Source organism: Temnothorax longispinosus, chromosome 3 (genome assembly GCF_030848805.1).
Source record: "Temnothorax longispinosus isolate EJ_2023e chromosome 3, Tlon_JGU_v1, whole genome shotgun sequence".
NCBI classification, from domain to species: Eukaryota; Metazoa; Arthropoda; class Insecta; order Hymenoptera; family Formicidae; genus Temnothorax; species Temnothorax longispinosus.
The window spans coordinates 7555507-7576421 of NC_092360.1; the positions used below are offsets into that span (position 1 = coordinate 7555507).

General features: G+C 40.3%; 2 protein-coding genes across 2 annotated transcripts in view; both read left to right on the forward strand.

Annotated features, from left to right (window-relative positions):
• The first annotated feature begins 62 nt into the window (after positions 1–62).
• Bckdhb (Branched chain keto acid dehydrogenase E1 subunit beta) lies at positions 63–7557 on the forward strand. Its single transcript, XM_071772113.1, has 8 exons — positions 63–582; positions 1615–1692; positions 2004–2206; positions 2570–2725; positions 3442–3613; positions 4587–4732; positions 6827–6913; positions 7367–7557. The coding sequence occupies exons 1-8, from the start codon at positions 426–428 to the stop codon at positions 7505–7507; spliced, it is 1140 nt and encodes a 379-aa protein (XP_071628214.1). The 5' UTR covers positions 63–425; the 3' UTR covers positions 7508–7557.
• Positions 7558–17147: 9590 nt separating this feature from the next.
• Positions 17148–20915, forward strand: part of LOC139809286 (terminal nucleotidyltransferase 5C) — a 118366-nt gene continuing 114598 nt past the window's right edge. The window contains exon 1 of the mRNA XM_071772060.1: positions 17148–17678. Within this exon, the coding sequence (XP_071628161.1) occupies positions 17520–17678 (159 nt within the window). The 5' untranslated portion in view covers positions 17148–17519. The remainder of the gene's footprint in view (positions 17679–20915) is intronic.

Here is a 20915-nt window from a genome sequence, read left to right on the forward strand (position 1 = left end):
TTCCCCTGCTCTCCCACTCCGGGAAAATTCTTATCCCCTTTTCGGTCGAGTCACGCTCGCGTTCCCGAGGCTCCATGTTGTATGTACATCGTGAGAAACCAGTTTTCGTTCGCGCGTCTACGATCAGCAACGCGTCGATCGTCCGATCGTTCGATCACGCCGATCGCCGATCACGGGCGTGTGTGCGCGCGCGCGAGCGCGCACTCTCGCTCGACCTCGACTGGAGGCTCTTTCGAAATCCCACGTGGGGTCGAGAGAACCTCCGTGGAATATCGGTATTGTGTGCAAAATAGAGATAAGACGTAAGACCATTCGCGACGACCTCTTGGCGAACGGTTTGCTGCTCGGACGAGCCGAAACGAAAGAGAGAGAGAAAGAGAGAGAGAGCTAGATAGATAGATAGAGAGAGGGAGAAAGAGAGAGAAATGATGCTCGGCAAGTTGAGCGCGAGACTGCGGCACACTGGAAAGAAGCTGCTTTTGAGCTGTGGCGAGATTTCCGCCTATTCCACCACTCATCAGTGCCATGTCAGAGAGGCGCACTTTACGTATTTCCCGTGTAAGAAGCCGCGTGAGATCGTCGGTAAGTGGATGCCACTCGGACATGTTAATCATTTTCCAGAAGAATCTTCTGCGTCAAGTCCTGATGAATTCACGTATAGGAAATCAACAGCAGCAGCACACGTGTACATACTGAACCGGCAGAATGCCTGGACATATACCATACATACGGGACATATATGTATACGATTCTAATACATATACGTGTCATATTATTATACATATCGAAATGTCCAGGCATTCCTGATTCCTGCCGGTCAGTGTATGTATATACATATGCGAGGCGATGTGTCGGTTGATAAAAGCAGTTTTACTCATCAGCCAGTTGATTTAAAGATGCGCTTATACGTAAGCGAGTGTGATGAGTTTAAAATTCAGAATGTAATTTAACATGTATTTAAATTGGCATAATAGAAAAGTAGTGTGATAAAAAGAATTTACAGCAAGTAAGAATAAAGAGATTATTTAGGTCTATCGAAACTCGAGAGTTTATCGAGACTCTCTTCTTCCCCGTTTGCTTCCTCATCGTCCCTCTCTCTTTTTCGAATAAATTGATTACCTATATATTTCCTTCCATGAAAGTAAAAAACAAAACAAATTTAAATTCTAAACATATTCGAGTATTCAGATATACGGATTAAAATATTCGTATCTCTGTCGAAGGTGATCGTCTTTCTTTCATATGCAAGAATATATTAAGTCAATAGTAAGTCAAGAATGAATTCGGTTTTAACATAAATTAAACTGACGGATATAACGCAACGATAATTAATGATTTTTTGTCATGCTTGCTATAATGAGAATTATCGTTTTGAAATACGTTCGAGATAACGTCATAACAAAAGTGATTCAGGTTTTTATTATAGATTTTATTACACATTATATTTTATGGAATTTGTGTCCTTTTCTTAAGATTTTCAAATTTCCTACAATATCCCCAAGAAATTGTTTTTTAATTCAATTATTGCACCAGTCTATTAGGTTTTACTCATTTTAAAGTTATTTTACGCTTAAGCATTATTCATGTGATTACGTAAAAGAGTCGTGCTTTCAGGTGAGACACAAAAGCTGAATATGTATCAAGCCATAAATCATGGACTTAGTATCGCATTGGAAAACGATCCACGTTCAGGTAAGGATTTTGTTACACTTGTTCCTTTAATTGGGATATTCACCTATATACATATTAAGTAAATATATTAAAGCATTTTTCTCTATGTTTAATTTAATAATATTGTCAACTTTTCAATACTTTCGAAATATTTAGAATATTAATTAAACTCTCGAGAAAATTATTTGAACTATCTAAAAAATCAATAGAATTACACGAGAACCTAAATTTCTCATTGAAAATTTTAAAACTTCAACTTAATCTTTAACAATATTTGCATTTTTTTAAATAAGAAGTATTGCTAACGGTTCTTTTTTTTTTTTTAATTTTAGTGGTGTTCGGCGAGGACGTGGCATTCGGAGGTGTCTTTCGTTGCACGATGGACTTGAAGAAACGTTTCGGTGCCGATCGTGTCTTTAACACGCCTCTCTGCGAGCAAGGAATTGCCGGCTTCGGAATCGGTTTAGCTAACGCGGGAATATCGGCGATTGCCGAAATACAATTTGCGGATTACATATTTCCCGCTTTCGATCAGGTGCCACATTATTCAACCAGTACATATGAATATAATATAGATCGATTGATAATTATTATTTTATAATAATATAATTTTATAATAATTTTATATCGAGACTGTAAGAAGAGATTCAAAGATTTAACAAGATTTAATTATTCAAAGAATGAAAAAGTATAAACAAAACTATAAAAATAGAAATTTGCTTAAAAATGTAGGGAGCGTGAAAACTTTATTTTTCTATAGCTTGAAAACTTCGCGAGCGGATCAGATTAAATAACACGGAATGCGTATTCCGTTCGTCACGCAAATTATTAAATAGGTAAATATTAATTACCTCAGACTATTAACGAGACTCTGTATGTGTATACCTTTCCCTTATAGTTGGTAAACGAAGCGGCCAAGATGAGGTATCGAAGCGGCAATATGTTTGACTGCGGCAAACTTACGATTCGTGCGCCTTGCGGAGCCGTCGGGCACGGCGGTCTTTATCACTCTCAGAGCCCTGAAGCCTATTTCGCACACACTCCCGGCTTGAAGGTTAGTAGAAATTTTTATCTCAACTTTTTATTTTATTTTATTTATCGAACAATCGAACGTAACACGCAGAAGGCTCGGCTCCTCTTGAGTGTATCTTAAGGCTAATCTTAGGTACCTCTCTTAATAGCCGAGCGAAAAGACAAGTTCCTTATCGAGATAAGCGATTTCGTAATAAGGTCGTAAAAGGCCGCGCCTCAGTATTTGTAAACATCTGACGGCTATTGCTACAATGCTGAACAACAAGGTCTATACCGCTCCACGAGAGAGCTCATGACGCGTAACGGCTACGTGACGATTGGGACGTAGGATCTCATTTCCAAAAATCGACGCGTTTACCTGATCGAATGGTTTGGCGAGGTGAGCTTCGCCACCGAATTTTTATTGTCGGGAACATTCTTCGGGTATAGCCCTCGCTATGTCCCGCGTCAGCCGTAGAGTCGTGAGCTCACAACTTTCCTCAACAAATTCCATGAATATTGTACGGGGTATACGATCTACGTATGCATGAAGAAAGTTTTGCCCGCACACTAATGCGTGCGACCGCCGTTGTTGTACACCGTGATTACGAGAGGAACGGCGTAATATCGACGACCTGGAGTCGATCGATTTCACGCTTGTTTTTGAGCTTGTCGAAGAGCTGTCAATTATCGCGAGAGGGATCACGGAGGATGCGATTCACGTTTTTGAACAAGCTCACCTTTCTTTTTCTTTTTTAGATCGTCGTGCCTCGTGGAGCGACGCACGCGAAGGGTCTCCTGCTGAGCTGCATCGACGAGCCGGATCCCTGCATCTTATTCGAGCCTAAAGTTCTTTATCGTACAGCGGTCGACGAGGTGCCTATGGGACATTACAAAATCGAAATCGGCAAGGCCGAGATTGTAAGAAGCGGTCAGTTCAGAAATTTATTTATTTTTATTTGACGGGATATAAATCCCTTTAGTAGGATTACCAAATAAGTAAGATAACAAATGGATAACATACAGAATGAAAAATAAGTACAATAATGTATGCAGAGAAAGAAAAGGATAAACAAGAGAAAATTTGGGAAGAGAAAATAATCGGATACTTAAATATTTGACATTGTTTGGACAGCACCAATATCGTGAATGGATAATTTGTGTACGATACTTTTCGAATATGTAATTTATATGCGTAATTTATACATGCAATTTGTATGAAGAAGTATATATTCTATACGTTTCTTGCTTTATATAACTTAATGAAAATTGCTGCTTTTTCTCGGCCTTCAAAACTATTATAATAGCGATAATTGACAGTATTTCATTAATCCGATTTTAACGACATTGATTGAGAGTTTCCACCTGCGAGTTTATTATGTGACGTATTTATAATTAGTATTATTAGAAGTTCTTGGATCTTCGGGCTACGTGGAAATGATTATGCACTATGAATAAATATTTGCGGTTGTAGAGTCATTCTTCGGAGAAATGTTCAGAGCGTAACGACCGGTTCTTCGCTCTTTACCTTTACATTATATTCACCGCGGAACGTGCGCCGTCCAACGAAAATAATGCCTCGGAAGGCGTTGTTTGAAGTCGTAGAAAGTAACTATTCGCACTCTCGAGCGCGAGAGGTAAATATAATTTACCGAGAGTGTGTGATCGCGTCCTTCCATTATATCGCCAGAGCGGAGCGGCGATCTCGTCCGATGTGACCGGTCCTGAAACAGGATACGCGAGAAGAAACGCGCGCTTTTATCGTATAGGTAGTTATATATATATATATATATATATATATATATAAATCCCTATATATATATATAGACGTCCAGAGAGCGATTAATCCCTGATGTGCGTACTCGCGTACACATGAATGCATCTGTGGTTCTTTTGTCGCATAGGTGACGCCGTGACACTCGTGGGCTGGGGCACTCAGGTGCACGTACTGCTGGAGGTGGCCGACCTGGTCCAGAAGAAACTTGGCGCGTCCTGCGAGGTGATAGACCTCGTCTCCATTCTACCTTGGGACGCGGAACTCGTGTGCAAGGTGGGCAATAACGGCCGTCGTTATTCCGGCCGTTTCCTTGAGAGACAGAGAGAGAGAGAGAGATGTGTATACCCTTCTCGCTCGCGTTTTTTTTTTTTCGTTGCTCGTTCCCCATTGACGCCGAATTTCAAGGGCCGAGAGATCGCGCGGAATCTCCTTCCTGCTCCGGTTCCGGAATTTAATTCAAAGCTCTGAGACGTTTGGTAAGACAAACGCGTCGTGACCGTGAATTCCGAAACGCACATTTCGACGCAGAAAATTGCCGGGCACGAGAGCTGCAATTAAAGTGCCTTTCGCACCATTTGTATTTATATTTATTTCAATTTTTTTGAACTATATAAAATATGACTTTATTATTAATCAAGCAAGTTTTCTTCGATTAACGCAATATAATCTCATTTCGAGATTTCCACGTTAAAATTAAAGACATTTTTAAATCAAGAATATTCTTTCTTTCTGTGTGAAACGTCGCGGAACATCGGGTTAGCGCGAAAAGAAGACCCGCCCGTCCACCCTCGCCTGCTTCCTTTTCGACCGCGCGAGGATTCATCGTCGCGCGTGTATAGCCCACAGTCGCACGAGGAGTCGAGCACTCGATGCCGCGATTCGATCTTGCGCGACGAGCGTGACGTGACGTCCTGTGTCGTGTCGCTGACGACAGAGAGGCGGATGCGCCGCCGTAGCAAAAACGAGAAGCGGTCGTGATGTCGAGCGAAGTCGACCGCTCGCATGCCCTGTCAGATTACGATAGCATACGGATTTCCATAGACGCTAATATCGCGCTGATTTATGCTAATCGATCGCTGGTCGCTTAATGATATGCTCGATCGTACCGCGGTATCCACTCGCGGCTCGCAAACCGCCGCTATATTATATATACACACGCGCGCGCGCACACACACATGACGAGGTGATCGTAATTGAAAACCCGTTTCGCCGCAATTTCGATACAGTCGCGGATTCGCCGTCTTGTCTACTCTCCGACATGCCTGCCTGCGAAACGCCGCACGGTTTCGCAACGAGATGAACTGCTCGCGCAAAACAAAATTCTGATGCGTCGCTTCGGCGAGAAACCGCCTCCGGCTTGCACGAAGCAGGAAGAATAACATATATCGATTAAGTTCGTTAAAAACAGACAACTCATGAACACAAAAATTATGAAACACTGAATAGCGCGGTTAATTATTAATTCAAATCGCTTCAATTAGAATGTTTAGTCTTCAATAGCAGTTGGTACTTTTTCTTACTAACAACCAAGAAAAAAAGCTCAGCTTTTTTAAAAGATTTAACAAGCTGCATATAGTATTGCATAATGCATTACGTCAAACTAGATTATATATAATAAAAGTGTCTTTCTCTTAATATCTATTACAAATAAAATTAAAAGTAAAAGGGTGTGATACAATTAATAGCGTTGTCGACTTTATTCCTTTAAACATAAACGCGAAGTTAATTAACGTTAATTTTTAATTCTCCTTAGGCGTTTGAAAGGGATCGAACATTACGAGGAAGGTGGGCAATAATTCAAACGTTTATCGTGACAGCAAGGCGGCCGTTAATAAAGGTTAATAGTGGACATACAGAAACTCATAAATATCAATCCGATAAATATAGAGATGTAGGCTTTCTGTGGGGTGTATCCGTAACGAAAGATTGTAACTCCTGAAAGTTGCCGGGAAGGACGGTTTGAGTCGAAAATGTCATAGGAACCTGTATCCAGCGTATTCAGTCACGCTTATCTAGCTACCTTTGTCAATGATTTACAACAGGACGGACGCACACACATATACACGCGTACATGGAGGCACAGGTGTGCCTACGTATATCCCGATCGCGCCGGTCGTTCCCGGCGTGTATTTCTCTAACGTCGATCACGTCGTAGACCCGTATTTGATAGCCGTTACAAAACGGCCCGCGTGCCGTCATCGTGCCGTCGTTAATGCGCCCGCTTAGCGCATCGGCCGTGCATGTGAAGTTATTATTGTACCGCAAATGTGGGACGAGACGTAAATCACGCGCGAATTAAACCCGCCAGCCGGCGACCGATAATAAATTACCGTATATGCGGTGATATCGTGTATTCGAATGTTGCAGTCGGTGAAGAAAACCGGACGCGTCATCATCGCCCACGAAGCGCCGATGACGAATGGATTTGGGGCGGAAATAGCCGCGACCGTCCAGGTAAGGTCCACACCGTCGGCGTCGAATCCTCGGACTCTTCGCGGCAACAATGAATATTGGGATTACGCAAACGGAAAGATTATACCTAACGCAAATCAGATACCTAACAGCCAGATTTTATTAGCGTGAATTACCCTAATGTAGCGCGTTGCGAATTGGTGCCCAAGTCGGAAGTCTTCGACGTCCGAGCTATAAAATGACGCGCGGGATGGTAATGTTATACACGCGTAATAGTCCTCTAAACCGGTTTTTAACGGTGGCCGATTAGCCGGTCTTGTTTCTCAAATCCGCATTTGTTGCCGGCGATTAATCGATACCGACCGATCGGTTCTTATAAATTAGAAAGTCGGTTGCGCGCGCGACGGAAAGGCTGTAAAACTAATCCGGGCTAATCGCGGACTAATTGTGAATCACTGAGTCGCCCTGACGGAGCGTTGTCAAATCATTATGCAGGCGGAGTGTTTCCTGTACCTGGAAGCGCCGGTTCAAAGGGTCACGGGATGGGACAGTCCCTTCCCGCACGTCTTCGAGCCGTTTTACCTACCGGACAAGTGGCGTTGCTTCGCAGCTGTCCGAGACGTCCTCGTATACTGACAATGAGATCACGACAAAGGGTGGCTACATACACAATGGCTGCTGCAGTACGTCGCAGTAAAAAAGAGGGAACTCCCCTAAGGGAACCTGTTGATCACGAAATGATCGCTAATTATGTTAAAAATATTTTTTTACTGTTTTTATTATGAATAAAACGTTTAAAATTTGTAAGACACGATATTCTATATATTTTACATAATAATTTACATAATAATTTTACCTCCTTTTCCTCTGCCGAGTATTCGAAGGATTACACGACCCAAGAAAGTGGAGAAAAAAAAGATATAATAATAGCCGCTTGAAGTTTATAACGCGTTTTAATTCACGCGTATGCACTTTACATATTTACTTCGTCGTTTATATATTGTATGAACAAATTACCGCTCACAACGCAACTCGCACGTAATTGCTCGTATTTGTGAAACATATAAGATGTTTAAGCAGTGTGAATTATTAATTTGGTCTTGCTAGAAAACGATTGTTTATCTGGAATAAATAAAGCATATTACATGTATCATTCATCGCCGAGCATGGATATATGAATCCGGATGACCTGCCTAGCGCGCACATCACGCGCATGCAAACCCGTGTCCCTGACCCAGTTTGTCGCAACCCACATAAATCCATCCCTCTTGTCTAAATTAATAACATGAAAGATGATACAAATCGTCGCCGGCGGCAATAACGCGTCGCTCTGACGAAGACGTCAGATAGACAGTCAGGATGGATCGTCTAGGTATCCTTTTTTTTTCTTACCGATAAAATCTGGGTCAAGTCCTTCTTTAATAATAAAACTACGCACCGATTGTGCGCGCCGTGGCAATGTAATATTTCAATCAAGGTTTCAGTCCCAGGCGCTGTCCTTTCCAGTCTAAACCTTTAGATCGTCATGTTCCGCTTGTCAACAGGATGTACACTTTCGATCGAATAAAGGCGTAAAAAAATACTGGAGAAGGGTTTGAGTTTTAAATTGAAAAAAAGAAACGTAAGAATACAGAGACACAGCGATAGAGACAACGTAAACGCAAAATTCCGATATTTTTTATAAAAATAAATTTTTACCACAAACTTCACAGAAACCTGTTTAAAAAAAAACTGTAGCCAGAAAAAGTATAAGCACAGGAGATCTATTTTTAAACGAATTCTTGAAAGAGAATGCAGTTGCAGAAATCTTTTCTTCACAAATTGATAAATGTAGTCAACATAGTTAACACGATTCTCCTCTCCTTATTCTGCCGACATAGGGATATCGACTACAACTCTCCCAATGTAAATGTAAAGGTTGATAATGGGATGTCATATTTTCTCTCTGAAGGAAGACAAAAAATATGGAAAATGATATTTGCTTTTTTAGCATATGTTAAAATGCATTATAATATCATATATTTATAATTATGAGGTAAAAACTATATATAATCTAAGTATATCTTGCTCCCATTCACATTGCTAGTACTGACATTTCTGTCATTTTTGGGATTAATATATTTGATTATTTCAAATCTTTTTCATTTACTTAATATCTGATTTAGAAATATCTATTGTTACTGTCAATTGCGCGTTACTTTCAAAAGTAGGCGATTGAAAAAAAAATCTAAAAACTTATCGAGATAACATTTAGAAAAAAACGAAATTAAAGAAAAGGAAGTGTACTGAACTGCACGCTCGTGGCATATTTTGTAATTTGAAAGGGAAACCACATTCTTTTACTGTATATTATGATACGTGAAAGTTGGCAGAGCGGCGTACATACATACACATACGAAGACAGAGCGCAAAGAGAGAAAGAGAGAGAAGAAAATCAGCTGAGAGAGACAGAGACAGAGAGAGAAGGTAGAGAGACCTGGTAGCAGTGGAAGAGAGATGGAGAACCAGTCGCCGCGAAGCGTAGACTATATCGAAGGTCGACGAGTTACCTTTTTATTGGTCGATTTTTGCGAGAATAGACCAACGGCTTTTACACGCTAACATATGGCGCCGATGCGCCCGCAGACATCGAAAGTTGAGAGAGTCTCACTCTCTTCGACAGTGATTATGAATTGATACTCCAGAAATATGAAGAAATACGAATTATTAGAATCTCCCTATTCTCAACAACGGTTCCCTGTTGAAATATGACAATCAGCAATTTTTTTTGTCAAGAAAAGTAGTCAATAAAAAATCCTTTCCGTAAAAATACTTTTTGTAAAAATCGATTAAGCTTTTCACGACTTACTAGAATCTGTTAATTCTCAATAATGGCTCCATATTGAAATGACAAGCAGCGATTTTCTTTGTCGAGAAAAGTAGTCGATAAAGATATTCGCTTTCGTAAAAATATTTTGTAAAAATTGATTCAGCTTCTTTATGACTTATTAGAACTTCTCAATTCTGAATATAATTTCCATCTTGAAATGATACAATTTTTTTTGGCGAAAAAATATAAATTTGCTTTCGTTCTCGTGTACATTTTTTTGTAAAAATCGATTTAGTTTCGTTTATTATTCCTACATTAAATATTTAAACAGTGTGCCTCGACCTTTAATACAAGTTCTCAGATAGAATTTTAATACAATGTTAGAATTAACTTATTGTTATTTAATAATTAGCGTTCCATTGTCGTAAAAAATTAAAAATTAAATTAATAAAACCGCGCTGCGGTTTATCTGATGCCTGTTTCAGTGTGTCGCGCAGAAAACGCACGCAAAGTCAAAACATTTATGCTACGAAATTATTTGCAACTGCCGCTCGTTAAGTATACGAGGAATTACATATGCGCTGTTACATAAATCCTATTTATACCATATCATATGGCTCAGCAGTTTGTTTTTGTTCGCGCTCGATCTCTTCTTACGATCGATTGGGATCAAATATCGCGCTCTTCTCCCACGTGTCAATGTCACGCAAGTGTCAGAGAAAGCATTCTTCGGGCCAAATTAAAAACAGCAGCCTGTTATCTCGATTTATACGAGGCAACACGGAACATACATATTTACAACGGCGTAAAGTAGCCAGGGATGAAAGTTTCCATTGGTCCGATTGGAACACAACATATTTACTGATCGCGAAATTAACACGCAGCTGTGCTTTTATCTTATCTTAAATAATATTATTCGTCTCCAACGGAGATTAAACGGATGAAAGTGCGCTAATGTTTCAAGAAGATCGTTAACGCGCGAAAGGAAAAGATTCGGTGTATTCTTGCAACAAATGATTTTGCAGCGATTTTTAATTTACAACGATTAATTACCAAACAGTCGTTAATTACCGTCGTGCAATAATATCAACGGAACTCCAAGTAGAAAACGCGACATTAATAGCTGACAGCTAATAGGCTGCTACTCATAGACACATCACTTAATACGTAAAATATATAAAAACATACGAGAGAAAGTTCGTGCAATCAAGATGAGACACAGTAGTGTCTCGCGTCAGCTTTGGCCCTTACTATAAGTAACGCTCGCGTAAACGTAGTACGTGACAGATAGTGTGTGTATATGTTACTACGTTTACGCGAGCGTTACTTCTGTAGTAACTTACGATATATCACTCGTTTACGAAGAGTAAATTATCGTAAGTTACTACAAAATCTCGTTTACGCGAAGGAAAATCCCGTTTATATATATATACGCTTTTTCCTTTTCTCGTCGACACGAACCCCTCCTCCCTTCTTCGTATTTCGTCTCGCGGCATTGTCCCTTTCAGTCCCCATGGGATTGCGGAACCAACACGGCGCGATATCGGATCAATTTTTTAAACCGAGGATGCCGAGACTTTACACTTCTTGAGAGATCACGTTGGGGTGGGTCCCGTCGCAGTCAGAAATCTCCGCGGCTGCTCCGCTCTTGGGGGGGGGGTTGATATTTCGGATTGGTGTCGAGATCGCAGTGAGGGTGAAATCAAGCCGCGAAGAAAATTAAAACGAGGAACCGATGGATCTTGAAAGGATCGCGGCCAGGATCCTCACGTGTCTTCATCTCTATACCATTAGCAACGCGCCCGCGTATTTTTTCACCATTCTCGCTCCCGCAACATCCACATATTTATTAAACGAGAAAAGACCTGTCCCCCAATAATTATTTTATTTGTTTCCTTAATCGTAGGAAATTAAATAATACTCACGTAAGTTAATTTTTTTATCTTTCCCATTTCTATTAGGGGAAGAAAAATGCAGTATATGAGATTTTACGAGACAATTTCTTGCAAGATTGTTAAAAAAATATTATTTTACGCTTGAGCAAGGTGTAACACTCACGAGCGTATATAAGATTACCACCCGATCGGATAACTAATGTTCATATAATTTGTGTTACATACATCTCGTTCTAGTCAAGTACGACGCAGTTTCTGGTTCAACACCCCGAGGGCTGCTTCCTTTATGAGCGTACACGCGACGCAAGTGAGTTGCAACCGCAATTAAAGCGCCGCTCGACCGCTCTAAATATTTGGCGTATCGCGTTTGCCACGTCCGAATTATCCTGACTAATGCTGACAATCGGTAGATAATAAATAGCACGCGTCCATCCCGAGCGCGGGAAATTGTTCGACGTGCTAAAATAATTTAAGACGAGGTTACATCAGCGCGATTAATACGATAAAGAAAAAAATGATTTTGCGGCCGCGCTTATATATGCATATTATAATACAATCATTTGCATAAACATTATTCTGATTATTCAGTTCATGCGGCATAATTTATAATATTATTTAAATATTTCTCAGATATTTCAAGTAATACATATCTTTAGTAATGTCTTCACGACGCAAAACTATTTCCGCACCGATGTGATACTACTCCGTTTTAAAATATTTTTTCAGATAGCTAACATTACGATATATTTGGATATCTAACGACGATTTGTTTATCGACGGAATAATGATTTGAGTTCATTATATGACGTGCGATAAATTTCGCAATTTTGTATCGTTTCATGGTCGACCATGGTGAATGTGGATCCCTTCGCTCTATCCGTGCATTTCTTGCAAAAATCAATAGTGATTAGATATGCGCATAAAAAAAACGTCAACGATAATGTGCACCGACAAATAAGTCTTACGATAAACTAATCGCTGATCTACATTTACAGTGGCGCACACGCGTTACACGCGTAATTATTCGGATTGCGGTTCCGTCGCAAAGAAACGTTCATAAATTATGCATTTCTTTTTTTTTATCGCAAATACGCGCGCTCGGATAGATTTATTGTAATGTTAATTGGCTAAACTGATAGGCAGATTACGTTCTCTTTGCAATTTTGTTAGGCCGTTAACACGGACGTAACTTCTTCTGAGAAGTGAATGCCGTAGAGACAACTCGCTGTCACGTTTTGCAATCGTTGAGAATGAGTTACATAAATGTAGAGCACAATTCCAATTTATGCGCGTTTCTGTACATCTTTCGCTTCAAGTTTAAGACACAAATATGAGTACCGAACAGTCCATATTTGTTCTGCTATCTATTTATGTAATAAGCAAATAAATCTTTTATTATATTTTCTCTTTTTTTCTTATATATCATTATTTTGTTATTCACTGTTTTGAAATATTTATGTGAAATAAAGAAATAATTGTGCAAATTTTAAAACTTTTAGATATTTAATGAATGATAAAAGAATTATTTTTAGCTGGGCATTCTTTTAGCAAAGAATGATAAGCATTAACACATACAAAGCAATCGCGTAAAAACTAGCGATGTGAAGAACCAAGTTGAATTTCTGATGTAAATAAATATATAAAAGTTTTGCAAATATAACTAAACTGTTTAAAATCTATTAAAACTCATTAATAAAATATTAACATATATTTTTTAAACGATCAATTTTTTTAAACGTTTTTTAAATCGGTGTCAATCACATTCATTACAAATAAATTATGGAAATAATTGCGCCAATGTAGGGAGTGCATTTTAATGAGTACAAAAATTTAAAAATTAATTAAAATTAAAACTTATTACCTAAATTATTACTCTTAAACTTGTTTAATTAAAAAAATATCTCTTCGCAATAAAGGAATCCGAAAGTGCCTCGTATTCAAGCCGAACTATATGAATTTTTAAATTATATTACTCGCTTAAGATTTTAATTAAGCTTGCAGGCACATGAATGGAGGCGGAGGAAGCTCATTGAAAGCGAGAGGGACGTTCTGAGAATTAAATGAGCACCGGTTTGTATCTGAAGACACGCAAAATCGAGATGAACGCTACGTTTAGCGCACGTAGTTCGTTGCCTGTGAGAATTAAAGGTTGTTGACTTACGTACGTCGGATAGGTAATCACGCAAGATAGGCAAGGTGGGTAGGCCGGGCAGGCGAGGCAGGCGCGGCTTCGCGTCGCGGCTTCCTCGCCAGCTCTCGGTCTCATCTCGATTGACCGCTTTTACCTGCAAATTGCTTCCTTCTCGACGAGATGCGAGATGTTTACGTGTACATATATACGCACGTCGAGCGTAACCGGCGCGCGCTCATTAGGAAAAACGAATGGGGAAAAAGACGGCCTGCAGCCGGCCGGCGCGGCTGCGGCGCGACGCGGCGGCCAGCCGACCGATGCACGCGATGCGCGCGGCGAACACGGTCAATCCGACGCACCGATGCGCCGCGATGCAATAATTATTGTGCCACACACATTCTTTCTTAAGAAAGCGGCAAATTAATTCGCTTTACATCCACCGGCCGATCTTTACCAACGTCCGGGCTGATTTCGGACGGCTTTCCATTCTTGATCGTCGACATATACGACATGTACGGTCGACTGTATTTTCGATCCTGCAGCAGTGCACAAGTGCAGTAATAATCCGCCGATCGGATTATCTCATTTGCAGGTATGAATACTTATACCCTGTCCGTCTCGTTGATCGACGAAAACCCGTTTGCTGATATCAAAAATCGTTAAAAGAGATAACTCGATCTGCAGAGGGAATGGAACAAAGCGAATCATTTCGTATGTTCGTAAGATAGCTACAAGATACGATATTTTTATCAATGAGAGCGAGCTACGATAAATCGATATCGATAATGCTTCAAGAATCTGATCGCGCCGATAAGTCCCGATATCTTTTACCTTGTCGAATAGTTAAAAGGCGCGATGAGGCGGATACGCGCGAATTATTGCATTGCTCAAGCGTTGCTTCGAAAAGGAAAGTTACTTAATTGTCTATAAACGATCTTTCAGCGAGGCTATCCGCGAATCTAATCAACGTTTAACGCACGTATTTGCACGTTTGCGAGTTATTACTTCCGACATATAATACAATGTAGAATAATATAGCGCAATACTGGAGGAGTTACGTAAAAAAAAGAATACTGGCGAGTTTCTAGAGCGTGGAAATATTAATTAGACGATGTAAAAAACTAATTCGATAAGGTGCGACCAAAAGTTACTGACCGTTAACGAGAAAAGAAGTAATATTTTTATCTGCGATTACCTAAATGTTCTTATCTTTGACTGTTCAAAAATCTAAAATTTACACGTAAGTTCTCTATTTTGAAGTACTCTTAAAGATTTAACTGAATTTTATTATCCGAATAAATTTGCAATGTGTTAGTGTCCGTGTTGATTACTATAAATTTTGCCTTGTGATTAAGATTAAGGTCAGGCCGATTTGATTTGAAATCGAATCGTATTTGAGATTAAGAAAATTCGTTTGCTTTATTTCTCTTTTACTAGAAATGAATACATATATACTATTATATAAGCACACTAAAAGTACAATGTATTTAAAATCAAATTTAGAAGCAATTAAAATAGATTAATGTTATTAAGAGAAAACTTTTAAAATTAAATTCTCTTAACAAGCAAGAGGGAGTTTAATTTAACTTCGCGTCAATCACGGATAGAAACTTTTCGAGACATTATTATAAACTGGAAGTACATCTCCCATCTGTTTTCTCTCATTTCCTTTCCTATTTACGTGATCTCGTATAACTGCTAGATATTTCGCTCGACACGTTTGTCAGCCACGTGTAAACAAATATTTTTGCGGCTTCGCAACCGTCACGGTCACCTCCCAGCTGTTATTTTAGAGTTCTCACACGATGTATGTATTAGGTCTCACAGAACAATTAACGGCGATGCCTACTGAAGCTCTTAAATATTATTAATTTGACGCGTTACCTTTCGAGAGTACATCCTGCCAAGACAATACGACGACGCGGCTGTAGAAACACAGATCTGGTTGCAGAAACAGGATAAGATTATCTGCGTTTATCTGAAACATAGAGATGAGGAAATAAAGTAAAATTTCTCATTACGCTCGTTCTTTCATTAATTATGGCAAAACATAGGATGTGTTGCAAAATGTTCAACTATTTATGATATCACCATGCTACTTATTGTAATTCTCGTGAATTTCAAAACTTGCTTTCTACGTAAATCTAATTTCTGAAAATTCTCATACTTTAATGTGCGTATTATCGCTGTATCTTTCACTTAGATTTTTTTTCAAATTACGGTAAATATTTTTAATAACTGAATAATAAAACACACACATGCGTATGTGCAATCCAGATATTTTACGAAACTGAGTTTATAAGATTACATTGTAGACTTTTTTTAGATTGTATATATAAATTATATAATAATTTCGGATTTATACATATACATATATCTTAATCCATGTAGTTCCAAAATCACAGTAAAAATGAGTGTCAACTTGATTTTATAACCCAAGTATTTAAAAGCTTGTCAAAGGGATAATTTGATATACAATTATAACTTTATAACTTCAAATTAAACACTTGGATTATAAAATCGAGTTGACACTCGTTTTCACCGTGATTTTGAAACAATATGGATATCGCGATTAAGATAATATTCGCAATAGTTCTAAACCAACCCCAAAGTACCAATGCGTGCGAACGTAATCCGCATTAAGAGAAGGGTCGGCGAGTCGCGAGAAGCGTTCCGCGTTCGCGCCAGCGTTGGCTAATTGCGGTTGGTGAGCCGAGCTAACCATCTTCCTCGTCGCTCCTCGTCGTCGTCGAACCTCGCTCGGCTTTCAGACAACGGGCCACGACGTCGGGAACGACGCGAACGTCGACGGTCAACACCGCGACGACACACGACGACGCGACGGCGGTAGAAGCTCTCTCTCTCTCTCTCTCTCTCTCTCTCTCTCTCTCTCTCTCTCTCTCTCTCTTTCTCTCTCTCGGGTAATTTCGGGCAGACGGCAGACGGTTAGTCGCAAGGGTGGCGCGGGGAGAGCGAGAAGCGAGAAGACGGTAGGCGGGCGGGGCGGAGGCGGGGGGGAGGCTGTTGCTCGGCATTCGGCTGCGTTCGGGTGGGGCGACGGCGGCGAGCCGGGACCGGCCGAGGCGACGACTGCGACGAGAGATTCTCGCAGTGCCGAACCCCGTCGTTCGCCACGCAATTGTCTCGTCGCTCTTCCGTATCTTCCGCATCTCTCTCGACCTTGTAATAATAATCGCGTAATAATACCGTTCACGTTAATACCGCGGTAAGTACCTGTGCCTGACTTCGGGCCGTTCGCCGCCGCCGCTGCCGCCGCGGCCGGAGTACAAGCGTGAAGGTGTCCGCGATCGAGCGTGTTTGTGCCTCGACTTGTCTGTGTGCCTCGCGCGCGCGACTCCCCTGTGCGACGATCCACCACCCGACTTTTTGCCGCCTTATCAGAAGAATTTAGAAGAATCGACCGAAGAAGAGACGACGCAGTCGTCTCTCTCTCTCTCGCGCGCGTCAGTTTACGCGCTCGCGAATCGAAATCACGTGATATTCGCGCCGCTGAAAATCGGGCGTGCGCGCGCGCGCGCGTAACCGAATTCGGAGTCGGAAGTCCGCTTACTCCGCTCGCCCCCTCGCGCCTCGCGCGGCGTGATCTGTGCGATCTCGAATATCGACACCGTCGGCGTCGCCTTCTACGGATCTCCCGATTCGCGTCGCGTCGCGCCGGCAAATCGATCCGCGATCGGCGCGCAACCCGAAGGTGTCCCCCGTTTCCATCCGTTGGAATTTCTCGTGTCTCGTCGCCGCCGTCGTCGTTGTCATCGTAACCCGACGGAGACGAGAATCGTCCTGGAAGCGACTATGGAGGCCGGAGCCTGCAGCGACGCGCCGCGTTCGACCAAGCCGAAAGCCGCGCGGACCGAGGTCCCCGCCGTCATTGTCCCTGCGAGATACGAAACGGTAACCTCCGGGAAGCCGTCAGCCAGACCCGCCGATCTCGTCCAAGTGCCGCTGATGCAGGTAAGCTCTTACGTCTTACGTAATGCTTCAAGTCGTACATATATATATATACACACATCGGCGCGTATATGCGGTGCGAGGCGAAGCAAGCGAACCTCGCCTCTCGGCCCATTTGCGGCGCGCCAAGCGCCGACGGCCGGGGACGAGGGAGGGCGAGAGGGGCTGCGAGACTCAGCGACCAAGTCGTTCAACCCTCTCGCGGGCCGGAGACTGCGGCGGGGAGGTCGACACCCCGCGCGTTCGCCGGCGCATATACGATCGATCCCCGCGATCGATTCCCCGGCAACTCGGGACGATTCTCCTCGCGTTCCGGGTTCCGGTACGCAAATCTGAAAGCCGCGAAACGTCAACGCGCGCGGGTTGTTTTTTTTTGCTCCCCTCGCGCGCACGTACCACTGTTTACCTCGCCTCTGTCCTTCGCGTGTTTGCTCGCGTCCTACATTGACTTTAGTATAAATATATTGTTTCGTTGCCGGAGACGTGCGGTCGCTCCGAATCTGTCTGACGCTTGGAACACAACATTGACGCGTGTCTCTAACTTGTCCGATTTATATCTTTTTTCCCACTTTTATAATCTGCGATTGTAATTCTTCGTAACCCAACGTCAATCGCGTGGTTTTTTCTCGGTAATTACTCGCGCGAGAGGTGTATTTATAACACCCCGTTACATCTCAATTTTCATCGTTCTCTTTAATGATTTACAATTAGATAAAGGTTAATAATAGAATCGGGAAAAACGCTCTCAGGAAGATTAATAATATTCTGTATATTTGTTAGATAAAGACAAGTGCGGAAGTTCTTTATTTTTGTGAAACAAATTATGCTGCATTCGATCGATAAAATTTTACTTTGTGAATTTAGTTGATTTCTGAGACTGGAGTGTGTTTTACAACCCACGCGAGTAACTGATTGTGAGGGTCAACGAGATAGTAGACTGACAAATAACGTGCTTGGAATTCGATAGATTCTACACGATTTGTAGTAGCATGATTCTTCCTCGTTTCAATTATTTAGATTCGGATTGCCATTAATTTTGTGCCAGTGAATTAACGTGATCGAAAAAAGAGCTACTTTTATTGATTTATCTTTAATATTTTATTTCTTATAATTTACATAGCTATTAAAAAAGGATAATTTATTTTGTCGTCTATTTCTCAGAGTGGCTATTTCTCAGATTAACAGATATGAAGTATATTGTGGCTCCAATTTGAATAAAAAGAAGACCGAATATAAAAAGAAAGCGAATTAAAAATCTCGATGTAGGAAACAAGTTTTCGATGCAAATTGTAAATTAAAAATACGAATATTTTCGATTTACGATTTGCATTGAAAACTTGTTTCCTAAATCGAGAGTTTTAATTCTAAAAAACTTGTCTTTTTGACGAAATATCTAGCCCCCTTCATAAATATCGTATACCTAATGAAGTATATAAAAACAGATTTAAAAACAAGTAACATTTCAATTTAATTACTTATCTTATTTAATACCTCTTTAAGTATAAATTATGATAAATTGAACACACGTGTAAGACTTCTCTCTCAAAAATCATGATACATAATTATGAACTGAAATAATATAATGAAATAATACATAGATATATATATTTAGCAACAAGTAATTTAGAACAGCTGTAGCTTCATAGAATTTTTTTCGATTGTATTTTTACTTTCTAAAGACAGTCTCAAGATTTTTTATTTCTAGATTCTTTAACAATTTTAATACTAAATCATTTTTTTTTTAAAGAGTTGAATAAAATTGTAGAATTTTTGGAATTATATATAACAATTTATTTATCAGTTGATTTTAAGTGATCATCTTATCTTAGTTATCTTAGTGGAATTTTAAATTAAATCTACCAAGATATTTAATATTGAAAATTAGCGTGTCTAAAAATGAACTCAAGTAAAATAGTTCTCCTTCGCCGTTATCGAGTTATCGAGAAGATCCTCTTCAAAGCCAAAGAATTTGTAGGTTACAAGGATGATATTTTCCGTATATACATCCGCGTTGTCGTTCGCTTGCGTTATTTATTATCCGGAGTCACACACGCGATACGTCAATCTCTCTAAATCTAAACAGTTCGTCTTTCGTTATTTCCGAGATTGCGGGCTTCGAGGAAACGTGCTTCCTTGCGCGTTATCAAATCGGAATCTTTATTGCATGTGCAAGAGAATTCGTGCGTGAAAAAGATAATGGCGATTAGATAAGTGAAATTGGAGGAATCTCTTTAAGAATCGCGCGCATTCGAGCAATCGGAGATCGCTGATCTTCGATCGAGTTAATTACTCGCGCGAGTACAGATTCAATTGAATTGTCCGTGTTTCCAAACTTTTAAATTGCCCTAGAAGTTTCAATGAGAAAGAAAGTGCATGAAATACTTTATTTTCTTTCATTGGCGAGCTCAAAAAGGACAAGAAGATATCTGTAGAATTTTTCACACCCTGAAAATATCGATGGCGATATTTTGAGTTAATCATTTTTAATACAATTCCGCAACTTATTTGTCTTTAGAGTGAAACAGTCTTGTAATCTATTACCGGATCTTTCACGAAACATTCGACGACGGAGACTCTATTCCAGCACTTGGAACATTCTGTCGAGAATTCGGTTACTTCAGTGTGATACCGTTTTACGAAATATCGCGGAATGATCCGTCGATAGGTGATTTCGCGCTATTTGATTGATCGTGGGCGTGGATAAAGAGCATTCCCATTTAAATGCCGTTTTTCCGCTTAAGTGCGTGTGCCGCGTGTACCGAACGCAACTGCGCTCCGATTTGATCGCCACACGGCGAGAAGGGAAACGAATGGAAAGGGCAGAATTTATAAGGAACGACAATTATTAAATTTGCATAACGGGTGTTCGCGGCTGGCCACGATCGACGGTGGCGTTGGCCAATCAGTGCCGCGGTATGTATTAATTTACCGGTCGCAGTTTCAATGAAAGGTGATATTGATCACGTGGCTCGCCGCGCGGCATTGTCTGCTTCGTCGCAAGACACTTTGCATTAAATTATATCTATGTTTTTATTATATATTTATTTTTATTATATATATATACATATATGTAAAATAAAGTACGTAAAAAAATATATAATACAAATAAATACATAATAAAAACATATAATTTAATGCAAAGTATCTTTTTACATAAACACATTCGAATAGAGAAATAATTTAAATTTTACTTAAAGTTTGAAATTTTGCTTGAAGCACATATTAAATGACATTGTGATA